Here is a 13,188-nt window from a genome sequence, read left to right as displayed (position 1 = left end):
ACAGCTCAAGATCAGGCATCACAAGGTCTACACATAACTTTACGAAGTGTTCAGGGCTTTTACTTTGGAAGCAGCCGGAAGTCGAGCGTCTATCTGACGACTACTTACTTGAAGCACGCGCCTTCGAGCATTTGCGGTGAAACCACGTGATTCCTGGAGAGCGTTAATTGTGTTGTATGCGTTGTGTAACTGAACCAGTTGGAGTGTATCTTCTCATATGTTTTCAAGATGGGCCGACAGAAGTTTTTATTATTTTTAAAAAAACAAAACATCATAACTCCTAAACATCATCCAGGTACAATTAAAATAACAGAATCCAATATTTTTTTAGAAAGAAGTTCTGTGTATAATTTATAATTGATTATTATAGGAACATATATTATTATGTTTATGAACCGCAAACTACATCCAGAATATATTTTTCATTCTTTTATACATTTTCTTTTTTGTGTTTTCACCACCGCTGCTGTATTATTAAACCCTCTAATCACACATTTTACGTTCTAGACACGCCGATCTTCTGGCTGAAAAAATCCCACAATGCATCTGCCATGGCCTGGCGTGCCACATGGCACCATAACCATGTGGGTACAACCCCAAAAAGTGCATTAGAGATTCGGTCTTATAATGAGTTAGTTATGGCTCGCTAGCTCTGTCAGAGTAAATAAATACAAATGTAAAGATGTAATTCCTCCTTTCACCACACGGTGGCAGCACCGTTCTCAATGGGCGTTCACACCAAACGCGTCGCCGGCAGAGCATCTCAACGCTGATTGGCCGGCGAGTTGAGAAGCGGAGTCGGTGAAATTCCCCGAGCTGTGTGAGCCTACGGGTGATGTTATGAACCCAGACACCAGGGCGTTAGATGTTCCGACGTTTATGGGATGTCCACAACAAGTGGATACCTCCATGTTCATTTATAAACTGTACACACAGAATTTACTCTAAACCCTCATTTGCATATTTCGGAACACTGTGACGTCACAGACTGTGACTTCATAGAACCCGTCATAAAAGGCACAATAGAACGCTCGGTGCCAGCTCCCATATATAAACTCCAGCCTTCCAGCAGCAAACACTATTTTTGTTAGAAAAGTCTTCATCAGTCTTCAGGTGTAATGGGGAAAGTATTAGGAAAACACTTCTACGCTGAGGAGGACATCGTCCCTGGAGGAAGGAATAGAGAAGAATCACAAGATGGGGAAAGCCCACAGAGCAGGCACCTGGACCCCAACCCCCGTGAAGATGAGTTGCCGTCCAGCTCCGTCCCTGGGCAAAAAAAGAGGAAAAGAATAGAAGATGGGGAAAGCGTACAGAGGGAGAAAAGCAGGAGACTGGACCTCATCCTGGACCCCATCCCCCGTGAAGATGAGTTGCCGTCCAGCTCCGTCCCTGGGCAAAAAAAGAGGAAAAGAATAGAAGATGGGGAAAGCGTACAGAGGGAGAAAAACAGGAGACTGGACCCCATCTCCTGTGAGGATGAGTTGCCGTCGACCTCAGAGGACACTGGTAAGCTATATCCCCATATTTTAACTATTATTCTGCTATAAATGGTTTAAGAGACATCGAATGATCGTCTTGTGTTTTTGTCCTCGTTCGTGTTGTGAACGTCAGTAAATTCATGTTGTGATGTTTTTTCTCTCATCTCTAGAAAGCAGAAACCCACCCGAGGCGGCTCAGAGCGAGAGAAGCGCCGATGATGGACCGGTTCTAGACTCGTCAGCCATGTTTAAGGCCAAGTACCGGCAGCAGAAGAAACTTGGCGAAGGAGGATGTGGATGCGTGTATGCTGGCTATCGTAGAGAGGATAATCTTCCTGTAAGTTTTTCACATGTTCTTTCACACACATACAGACACACAGAGTACGGTCAGGAAGTGTAACCAAAAAGTCTTGTTTGTATCTCCCTTAGGTCGCTATTAAGCATATTACCATAGACGAAAATCTCCTCCTTCACGAAGACACTGATGGGCTCCATATCCCCATGGAGGTCGCTGTGCTAAGGAAACTAGAGGCTGAATCAGAGCGGCATTCAGCACACGTTGACCTGCTGGACTGGTACATTGTGGACGAGGAGCTGATCCTGGTGCTGGAGAGACCGATGCCGGCCGTAGACCTCTCCAACTACATTGAATCCAAAGGAGGCCACTTGAAAGAAAAGGAAGCTAAGGTAAGCTGCTGTAGTCATCTCAGAGTCTCAGCCATGAAAACATGTCCAAGCATCCTCTCTGATCCCTCAACTCTCTCTTTTTTGTCTTTCAGGTTATAATTAAGCAGTTGGTGAGTGTAGCCATTGACCTGCAGGAGAAACACATTTTCCACCGGGACATCAAGCCGGAAAATCTCCTTATTGAGACCTGCATGAAGGCGCCGCGAGTTCGCGTCATCGACTTCGGTCTGAGCTGCTTCGCCGAAGAAGACGACGCCTTTGACACCTTTTATGGTAAGAAGTCCAGTTTTACTCCTGCTCTTTATTAACTTTACCCATCGGGGACTTTTACATTGAAACAAAGCTCTTCCTCCTCCTCAATGTCTTTTTATTATGTCTGTATATTTTAGGTACTCACATCCCCCCAGAGTGGTCCAGTCGGGAGGAGTACAAAGCGGGACCCTCGACAGTATACCAGATCGGAATGGTCCTGTTCTTCATGCGACACAAGGCGGCATCTACACCGGAGATGACCTTTCAGGAGCTGAATGAGACCAGTTGGCTTTCCAAAGGTAAGAAAAACATGAACACAAAAATCTGTTCATTTGAGTTCACGTTGCGATGGATCACATGACCTCACCCATTCTTCTCCTTTCTCTACAGATGGCAAAGATTTCTTTGAGGCGTCCTTATGTGCGGACCCGGATATTCGTTTCACTCTGTACCAGCTGAAGCATCACCCGTGGCTGAGATAGCATCACACACACAAACACACACACACGTCTTCATTTATTTATTCCTCATACGTCTGCCAATCAATTTTTACCCGCTGTCATCGTAACACCAGCCGCGCAGATCAGCTGGTCCACTCTATTCAATAAGCACAAGGAAACAATGATATGGTTAGCCTATCATCTTGCTGCTGTCTTATTTAAATATGACTGTCTCTCTACCGTCAGTTCATTCATGTTGCTTTTACGCACAATTCAAGGTGAAGACAATAATCAGAACGTCGCATCCGGATCTTCTCCTCGATATAATATAAATATGGCCAGGAGCCGAGGCGCTGCCCAAACCGTGAGATTGTTCAATCTCTTACATTTCCCTGTTGGACAGGAGAAACATTATCGTAAATCCATTAATAGCAGCGGGCCTCAAATAATCTCGCTACTATAAAGGTCTGGTCCCATCATTTCAAGTCAAGATGACTCAAAAGATCTGATCAATACACGATTCAGCCAATCACGTATTCAGCTAATTATAATATAAATATGGCAGACTGCGGCCAGGAGCCGAGGCGCTGACCAAACCGTGAGATTGTTCAATCTCTTACATTTCCCTGTTGGACAGGAGAAACATTACCGTACATCCCATAATGTCGGCGGGCCTCAAATAATCTCTACTATAAAGGGCCGGTCCCGTCATTTCAAGTCAAGATGACTAAAAATATCTGATCAATACACGATGCTAATTATTATAAAATATGGGCAGACTGCGGCCAGGAGCCGACTTGAGTTTCCTGAAGCACGATGACGGCAACAGACCAGCATCGATGTTTCTTAATGCTCATTTATTGCTCAGCTCTTTCAGGCTGTTTGTGTGCAGCAGAAAGCGTGACGGCGCTCTTTAACCTGCCGTGTTCTGCTGCAGGAGCGCGCACACGCAGCCCCGAGGGTACGAAGCGTTACAGCGGTCTTTACTATAATTTATAATTCATAATACTCGGCGGGCCGGATCAAAACGTCATCCGTCATTTCCAGTCAATATGACTTAAAATATCTGATCAATATACAATTCAGCCAATCACGTATTCAGCTAATTATAATATGAATATAGGCAGTTTGCGGCCAGGAGCCGAGGCGCTGCCCAAACCGTAAGATTGTTCAATATCTGGCATTTCCCTGTTGGACAGGAGAAACATTACCGTACATCCCATAATGTCGGCGGGCCTCAAATAATCTCTACTATAAAGGGCCGGTCCCGTCATTTCAAGTCAAGATGACTCAAAAGATCTGAACAACATACCTTTTAAGCTTTTATAACTACGGTCTTTTGATTTGACCAAAATTATAAACTGATCTGATTAAGAACATAGATTGCGGCAAAAAAACTCGTACGGTAATAATAATAATAATAAACGTTTTAAGAACAATAGGTTCTCAATACCACAAATACGATACTGGTATATTTATCTATAGTAGTAATAAATAAAACATCTGTATGGTTCCCTTTTTACCATTTTGTTCCTGCCCAGCCTTTTGAACACTTAACAAATGGCATTAATATTAGTAATAATACAGCAAGATAATAATGAAAACGGTCTCCCCTTGCAGTCAATGCGTGCAGACAGCATGACATGGAGTCGTTTGATGGAACCTTTAAGCTTTTATAACTACGATCTTTTGATTTGACCAAAATTATAAACTGATCTGATTAAGAACATAGATTGCGGCAAAAAAACTCGTACGGTAATAATAATAACAAACGTTTTAAGAACAATAGGTTCTCAATACCACAAATACAATACTGGTATATTTATCTATAGTAGTAATAAATAAAACATCTGTATGGTTCCCTTTTTACCATTTTGTTCATGCCCAGCCTTTTGAACACTTAACAATTGGCATTAATATTAGTAATAATACAGCAAGATAATAATGAAAACGGTCTCCCCTTGCAGTCAATGCATGCAGACAGCATGACATGGAGTTGTTTGATGGAGCCTTTAAGCTTTTATAAACGTCTTTTGATTTGACCAAAATTATAAACTGATCTGATTAAAAACATAGATTGCGGTAAAAACTTGTATGGTAATAATAATAATAATAAACGTTTTAAGAACAATCGGTCCTCAATACCACAAATATTATACTGGTATATTTATCTATAATAGTAATACATAATATTCCTCCTCACTGTCTTTTTATTATGTCTGTATATTTTAGGTACCCACGTCCCCCCAGAGTTGCCTGCATGTGGACCCGGATCAGCGTTTCACCCTGGAGCAACTGAGGAATCACCCGTGGCTGAGATAGTATCACACCACACACACACACACGTCTTAATTTACATTTAAACATAAACTACCCTATAGATAGATAGCTGTTTTAATTTGAATCACATTATATTATTTATGTTCTAACAATTGTCTTATTTTTCAGATCCAGGCACAGGCCCATCCGTCTGAGAAGAGGGGATCTCTCTTTGAATTGCCTCTTCCGAGATTTCTTCCCATTTTGGGGAGTTTTTTTCTCGTTTTCTTAGAGAGCTCGGGATGGGTCAGGAGCTGCTGCTGCTGCTGCTGCTTTGAAAATAATAAAATTTTATTAAAAAAATTAATCTTTTCTTTCATTTTTTACTTTAATATGATTTTTAATCCTGTTGTCAATAAACCTGGAATTTCGGTGTCAAAAAGTCAAAAATTGCTGGTGAGCCCAGAGCCACAGCTAATCTCAGATATTTCCAGATATTTCTTATTTCTTAGAAATTGTACAGCATGGACTTTATCAAAATGTTAAATTCATATCAAGCCATTTTTCTGCTCACAGGATAAGTTGTTGCTGCATAAAATAACAAAAGAAACGGTCACATTAGACCAAGAATTAAGAAACGGGTCCTTGGACCAAGAATTAAGAAACGGTCACGTTAGACCAGAAAATAACCGGGAATTAGGAAAAGGTCACGTTAGACCAGGTGGTACGAAGGCCTAACATACACCATGTATCCGATGTTGGTCTTCGTCACAACCGTCGTTTGTTGCGGGAGTAGCAGGAGCTTCCATTTCTGCTTCCATCATGAAATCAGTCATCTACTCATGTAGCTAGTCGCTAGCTAAGTTAGCATCCTGGGCATCACTGGGAATCAAAAATAAAGGCGGCTTTGAGAGCACTGACTTGATTAACCAATGATTTAACTTCAAGCTAGCACCACTGATTCAACCTGCTCGCTTGGAGTCTGAGTTCCACCACAGTCCTCGACGTTGGTCTCATGGTTCATTTTTTTATAAAGATATATTTGATTTTGTGGCGAGTAACAAAGGTTTCAGGGGAAATATATTAGAGTAAAAGTATCAGTTTTCTTTGCAAAATGTAGTAACGTAACTTCGTTACTGTACACAACTGGAATAGAGACTGGAAATAAGAAACATTCACATTAGACCAGGAAATATGAAACGGTCACGTTAGACCAGGAAATAAGAATCGGTCACGTTAGACCAGGAAATAAGAAACAGTCACATTTGTTACCGAAAAGACACAACAATAGCATGTGTCAAATAAAACAAATAATGCAGTTAAGTTATTATAAGTATCATAACCTCAGCGAAACGTTTACATTTGACCTCATCTGTTTTCCAGCTTCTCAACCCAAATTTCATCCAGGAAGGTAAGAGACACACAAGGTCATCAAATACGCAAGTTTTAGATTATTCAGACAATGCAGTTTTTTGAAAAAAAATGCTGGTGTGGCACCCTGGACATGTTAAGGGATAACATTGTTGTCAGAATTGTTGTTTTATATTGTGTTAGTACCTTGTCCATGCCATCCTTATTTTATGGTTATTATAATTTAAAACGCTTTGTGTTCCAATTTAGAACTAACCTGTTTCACCCAACGCAGCTGCAGGGCGATGCTCATGTTCGCCAACAGGTGGCAGTAGCGGATTTTAGCATGATTGGTGCGGTAATTCTTGTCTAAAAGCAAGCAAGTTAGACTAGCGGCACACAGACAGTTAACTTGTGACGCAGTTGTTAATAGACTGTCTAGGTGTGTTCACAGGTGAGAGAAGTACACACGCGCCATATGGATTCATGTTTCGCTTGCTTTTGCAGTGCTATGTTGTGATAGTTATTAGCTAAGTGTTTAGGACTGAAAGAGAAGACGGCTAACTAAGGCTAGCGCAATTAGCTAAATGATGCTAATCGCGAGCTAGCGTTTTAGCGCCATTGTAGCATCAGTAACCTGGCCTGAGAATTGCATTGTCCCATGTAATATTCCATACATGTTGTGTCCAGTGACAGATGTAAACAGTTGTGTGTGTGTGTGTGAGCATGTATAGTTTCAGGTTGTCTGTTCACAATTAATGTAATTCTTGTCAAAAAGCAAGCAAGTTAGACCAGCGGCACACAGACAGTTAAGTTGTGACGCAGTTGTTAATAGACTGTCTTGGTGTGTTCACAGGCAATAAAAGCATCTGAAATACTGAATAGCAACTGTCATCCTTCCGTGTGTAACACTGTAATACCCATTTTGGCCACAAGAGGCTGACGTGAACCATTCCAGGCGAAATATTCAGACGAGTGAGTTTCAGTTACACGTTTTGCTCAAACCCAATACATGTACCTTGTGTTTTGAGTGTATGGAGAAGATTAAAACTCACCTGGATGAAAACATGAATGATTTTTTTTTAGGATGATATGAGTATGACAACAACAAACAAACAAACAAAGTTATTCTGCCTCGCCTGCAGTGGCTCCAGAGTTCCTCGTCGCTCTGTCGGACGTGGTGTGTGCGTTCGGGGAGACCGTGGTCCTCTGCTGTAAAGTGTGTGGACGACCCAAACCCTCCGTCACCCTGAAGGGCCCCGACCAGAACCCCGTGACCAGCAACAACCGCTTCACCATCGACATCAGGTAACGGCAACGCCCACGTGGGTGAAGCCTCCTTCACATCGCCTTCTTCCACTTCCTACTCATTTTTCCTCCTCCTCCTCCTCTCCAGGGACACAGGCGACATCTTGTTGAAGATCTGCAATCTGATGCCTCAGGACACCGGCATCTACACCTGCGTAGCCGTTAACGACCACGGCTCCGCCTCCTCCTCCGCCTCCATTAAAGTTCAAGGTGACGGTCACGGATTAAAAGGAGCATTTCACCTTAGTCAGCGCTGGATTAGTTTTTCTCAGATGGGTATATATTTATATATATATTTATATAAATATATATATATAAATTTATATAAATACATATTTATATATATATATATATTTATGTATATATATATTTCATGACTTGTGGGGACATAAATCGGTTAACATTGTGGGGACTGGCCTTCCTCACGGGGACAGATAAAGTAAATAATTACATTTTAGGGTCAACACTTAGTTTAACGTCTCCTGAACATGAATTTAAGTCAATGTAGTGTGTGTGTGTGTGTGTGTGTGTGTGAGAGAGAGAGAGAGAGAGAGTGATCGCCCCCCCCCCCCCTCTCATCTCCTGCAGGTATCCCAGCATCCCCTGGGAGGCCGGTGGCCCAGGAGGGCAGCAGCACGGCGGTGATGATCCACTGGTCGCCTCCGGCTTCATCCGCTCACTGTGCCGTCAGCAGCTACACTGTGGAGTACCGACAGGAAGGTGTGTGTGTGTGTGGGGGGGAATTATTATTATTTATTTGGATCAATATGCAAAGAGGTTAAAAGTGTATTATGTAAATGTATACAACATTAAAATGTCTGTTTATGTTCTAACCCAGAGAAATACGTAATTTTTAATCGGATCCCTTCACTGCACGCGTCACGAATCAACTTATGATCCAGTTTTAAGCCAAATTGTTAGAATATGCCCCTCCTGTACGAGCAACTCTAAAGGACCACAACTCCCATGATGCCGCGCTGCTTCACCGCGTCTTTTCCTCCTCTCTCGCCCTCAGACTCGCTGCTCTGGCAATTTATGTCCCCACAAGTCATGAAAACACATGTGTGGAGAACATGGTTAGCTAAACAGCTAATCTTAATAATACAAACTATTTATAGATCAAAGCCGCTCACAGTAAAGACATATCCACAGTTTATTAGACTAAACTAAAAGTCGAATTGCCCGCTAACCCCTAGAGACTGTTATATATTGTTATATATAAATATTTATATATAACAATATATATTTATATAAATTTATATAAATATATATCTAACAATATATATATATATATATATATATATATATATATGTCAATATATATATATATTGTGTGGGACAGAACAAATGACATCCTATTGAAGAGAAAAAGCTCATGCCGTGTTGAAAATAAAAAGTGTTCACTCTTTAAAGCGTCCTCTCTCTCCCCGTCCAGACTCTGGGTACGATGGAACTGGGATCCAGTGGAAAGAGAACTTTGATTCCACCTTCTCCGAGATCTGTGAGATTGGAAGGTAAACTGGTCGCAAACTACTGAGTTATTCATAGTTTTTTCTTTTAATTCAGCTTCTCTTGACTTTAATTGTGTCAACAGGGGGCGGTTTTCAGTGGTGAGAAAATGTCTCAACAAGTCTACAAAGAAAGAGGTATGGCACCCCCTGAAATAATGTAAAGTGTGTTTCAGTGTAAATAAAGTTATTACATTGTTACAATTAAATGTGTCTTTGATGTATCATAAGTTTAAATTTAGACTGCAGTTTGGTCTATTTTGGGGTTTCCAGATGCACGTAGATTATTTAAATTCCAGTGTATTTCATTATTGCACTATTAAGTGTTGATTTTCAGGTGCGTCGAGACCATTTAAAGGTACAGTGCCCGTGACGTAACCACCTGAACACTCTTCTTCTGTTCAGGTTGCGGTGAAGTTTGTGAGTAAGAAGATGCAGAAGAAGGAGCAGGTGGCTCATGAGGCGGACGTCCTCCAAAACGTACAGCATCACCAGCTGGTGGCGCTGTTGGACACCTACGAGTCTCCCACCTCTCTAATGCTGATCCTGGAGCAGTACGTCTTGACTGAATTGTTGTTGAGCCTCTTTTTGTTGTTGTTTACTGTCCCTTTGTAATGCTTACGCATCTCTTTGTGGTCATTTTGTGTCACTTTCTAACTGTTTACTTTTGTTGTTGTTGGTATTTTGCATCTATTCGTAGTTGCTTTATGTCTTATAGTCATTTTGTGTCTCTTCTCACCTGTTTGGCATCTTTTTCCAATTGTTTCGGTCTCTTTAGTCGTTTTATGTTTTTTTTTATGCTAACTTTGAGTCTCTTTGTGGTTGTTTTTTGGTTATTTTGGCCCTATTCAAACTTTATGTGTTTGTCTTTTGCAGCCGTTTTGTTCCCTTTGCTGCACCGCTTACTTTAGATGACATTATTAAAGCTTTATCTACATGTTACTCAATGTGTGTTTGTGTGTCAGGCTGGAGGATGGTCGTTTACTCGATTACCTCGTCGCCCACGATGAGCTGATGGAGGAGAAGGTGGCGTTCTTCATCAGAGAGACACTCGAGGCCCTGCAGCACCTTCATACCTGCAGAGTGGTTCACCTGGATCTGAAGGTGAGAAGTGTGTGTGTGTGTGTGTGTGTGTGTGACTTGACCTGAGATCAATGAGTTCTTTGTTGCTGTTTTTTTATGCCTTTTGAAATGACTGAATCCGTGCGTCTGCGCTGCAGCCTGAGAACATCATGGTGGACCTCCACTCTCCCACCCCGGGCATCAAGCTCATCGACCTCGGCGACGCCGTGCAGCTGTCCGCCCACCGCCGGTACGTCCACCTCCTGCTCGGGAACCCGGAGTTCGCCGCGCCCGAGCTCATCCGCGGGACGCCGGTCTCCGTCGCCACGGACGTGTGGAGCGTGGGGTGCGCACGGCGGGGAGTACTCCAAGACGCCGCTGGACACGACGCGATTGGCCACATTTATTGACTGACGGAGACAGCTGTATGACGTGCGGCCCGTCACTAACATCAAAGGGCTGGTGAGCAGCAGCTTGGGCAACACGCTGTGACGGACAGGAGCTCCGAGTGCCACCCACAACAACACTGCTGTGTATTATAAGCATTTAATGATCTTTAGTATTTATTAATGTGTGAGTGGGGAAGGGATCTACGTCTTCATAAAGGACCACGAGGCCACTCTGTCGACCACTAAACTTAAAAGCAGAAGAAATAATTAAAATTCATGATTGTTTGATATTTAGTTGCAGACTAACACATTCATTTGATCTTTTGTTCCCCCGGTAACAACCATTAGATGTGAAGCAGGGCCCCATAAGCAGCCTAGAACCCCCATGAGAACCCAAAGAACCTCAAAGTTGAGGAAATTAGCATTTAGAAAAACACACTGTGAGCGGGCTTAATGTCAACATATTAGTTTATATTTGTAATGTTTATTTTTTCAGGGACAGATGTTATATTGGAGGCAGGAGACCATTGTGTTAAAGGGGGGGTAGTTTAATTCGGCCTGTTGCTCAGGGGCTCTGGGGCAACTGTCCCACGCTCTGCTAACATGTTGTAGCCAACGCGTCTGAACATATTTTTAAAAAAAAGCTTTTCGTGACACTTTGAGCCCACAGGAGTACAAAAATGGTAAAATCGCTAAAAGCAAAACCGCCAACGATGTCTTCGATCTGATTTTGTGTCACGAGAAACTCCCACGAAGGATTTAAAGCTGCAGTGTGCAGGTCATGGCGCCATCTAGAGGCGAGGTCGCAGATTGTAACCAACTGAAAGCGGGCGTGTCGGAGAACTACCGTGGCATGCTAAAGTTTGGTTTGGCCTTTCTGGGCTTCCGTAGGAAAAAACACAGCGGACTTAGTGGTCTTTTATGCAGATATATATATTTTTAAAAAAAAAGGCTATTTCTCTGGTAACAAATGCATAACAATTGGTAGTTTCAGGTGATTATACACATGAGTAAACATACTTATATCTATATTCTATTTCTGCAAACGGATAAACGTAAATGCAACTAAATGTTCCTTTTTAATGTTAACAACAGTGGCTGATTTTAAACCACCAACACTGGAAAGCTCCTTGGAAAAGACTGGTACGCAACAGCGTCGAACCTCGCTGCGATATACCTTATTTAAAATGTATTTATTATCATATGTTTATTTATTTCAGGACTTATGTTGGGTTTGAAATGTTCGCCGTTTGCCCCGGAGCGACCCGGCCTACCCGCTGAAGTCGCTAAACAGCTGCTGGACTGTGCAGCGGCGGAGTTTACGCCGTGAATAGTGTTGTGAGTTTACATCCAAGTCACCGACGGATAGAAAGCTGAACTGTTGCCGTCATGAACCACAACGAACTGCAGTTGAGTGGGAAAGGACACAAAGAAATCACGGATTAACCTCGGAAAGCAAGACGATGGACTACACGGGAACACTACAATTTGATTGTTTCACTGTTTACAAAAAACATCAACTAAAAAAAGGTTAGGTAGTTTACAAAAATATGTAGAATAATCAGGGAATAGGGTTAGAAATCAGGTGAGAAATCTTGTTTTCTTGAACCCGAACCTGTTGAGAATTCTCCGTTTTCCGTTTGTACATTTTGTCTACCAGCCACTGTGTCGAGTAACCGATCAGAGTGTTCGGGTTCATTGATCTTGTAAAATAGTTAATGCGGCTGTTGAATCGGCCTCTGATTTAGACGGAAGAGTCCGTTTACTTGTCTTGTTTCTACTGATGAATGTACAAAAAAAAGAAAAAGAAATGTAGAATGTGTTCTGCCGTCACAAGTGCTGTCCTCTGCTTTCACCAAAATGCTTTCACAATGCCCCCTTTCTGGACATTTTGCACCCCACCCCGCGAGCATTTAGTGCGCCGCAATAGTTAGCATTTATTTTCATGCAGCCGGGGATGCAGAATGGTGCAAATGTAAGCAAGCCACACCGTCTACAACAGCCATGCAAGTCTAGGGCTGGGTATCGGCCCGAAATAACCCAGAACCAAGTAGTACCCAAACTACCTGCATTTGATCCTTTTTGGAGACAGATCTGGGCATATATATATATATATATATATATATATATATATTACTAGCGATACCCAGCCCTACATGCAAATCTCAAATTGTTATACTTTTGTGTTTTCATTGCAGCCGCAATGAGATCTGTTCAGGTACCCGTGAAACAGCCGTGTTTCATCTCAGTTTCGCCTCCTCAAAGGGAAAAATGCAACAGAGCGACATGTTTTAATCATCTCCTTATACTCAGAGAATACTTTGTGTTGTTAAAAATAAACATGAAAAGTACTTGCTGGTTACAAGTTACTGCTAAATGTACTGTGAAGTAGCTGATGGTGCTTGTAGTTGACCAGATTAGTGCAGAAATCATCAGTCTTTACGTTTTTATT

General features: G+C 42.2%; 2 protein-coding genes across 6 annotated transcripts; both read left to right on the top strand.

Annotated features, from left to right (window-relative positions):
• The first annotated feature begins 800 nt into the window (after positions 1–800).
• On the top strand, positions 801–3,134 carry LOC117750171 (serine/threonine-protein kinase pim-2-like). The gene is made up of 6 exons (XM_034561201.1): positions 801–1,509; positions 1,652–1,818; positions 1,911–2,168; positions 2,261–2,441; positions 2,558–2,719; positions 2,811–3,134. The coding sequence occupies exons 1-6, from the start codon at positions 1,119–1,121 to the stop codon at positions 2,900–2,902; spliced, it is 1,251 nt and encodes a 416-aa protein (XP_034417092.1). The 5' UTR covers positions 801–1,118; the 3' UTR covers positions 2,903–3,134.
• A 3,073-nt stretch (positions 3,135–6,207) lies between these two features.
• On the top strand, positions 6,208–12,633 carry LOC117750924 (kalirin-like). Of its 5 annotated transcripts, none has more exons than XM_034562378.1 (10): positions 6,208–6,530; positions 7,326–7,444; positions 7,615–7,777; positions 7,866–7,987; positions 8,366–8,497; positions 9,213–9,291; positions 9,372–9,423; positions 9,691–9,839; positions 10,251–10,389; positions 10,506–12,633. In XM_034562378.1, coding segments are annotated over exons 2-10 (1,089 nt in total). In that variant the 5' UTR covers positions 6,208–6,530; positions 7,326–7,443; the 3' UTR covers positions 10,758–12,633. The 5 variants fall into 5 exon arrangements, 4 of the variants coding, with proteins under 4 accessions (XP_034418269.1, XP_034418271.1, XP_034418270.1 ...); XM_034562380.1 differs by lacking the exon at positions 6,208–6,530 and having other exon boundaries at positions 7,183–7,444; positions 10,546–10,809; positions 11,957–12,633; XR_004611830.1 differs by lacking the exon at positions 6,208–6,530 and having other exon boundaries at positions 7,190–7,444; positions 10,506–10,809; positions 11,957–12,633.
• Positions 12,634–13,188: the final 555 nt, after the last annotated feature.

Source organism: Cyclopterus lumpus, chromosome 21 (genome assembly GCF_009769545.1).
Source record: "Cyclopterus lumpus isolate fCycLum1 chromosome 21, fCycLum1.pri, whole genome shotgun sequence".
In the NCBI taxonomy this organism is placed as follows: domain Eukaryota; kingdom Metazoa; phylum Chordata; class Actinopteri; order Perciformes; family Cyclopteridae; genus Cyclopterus; species Cyclopterus lumpus.
This window is presented reverse-complemented; position numbering and strand designations above follow the sequence as displayed.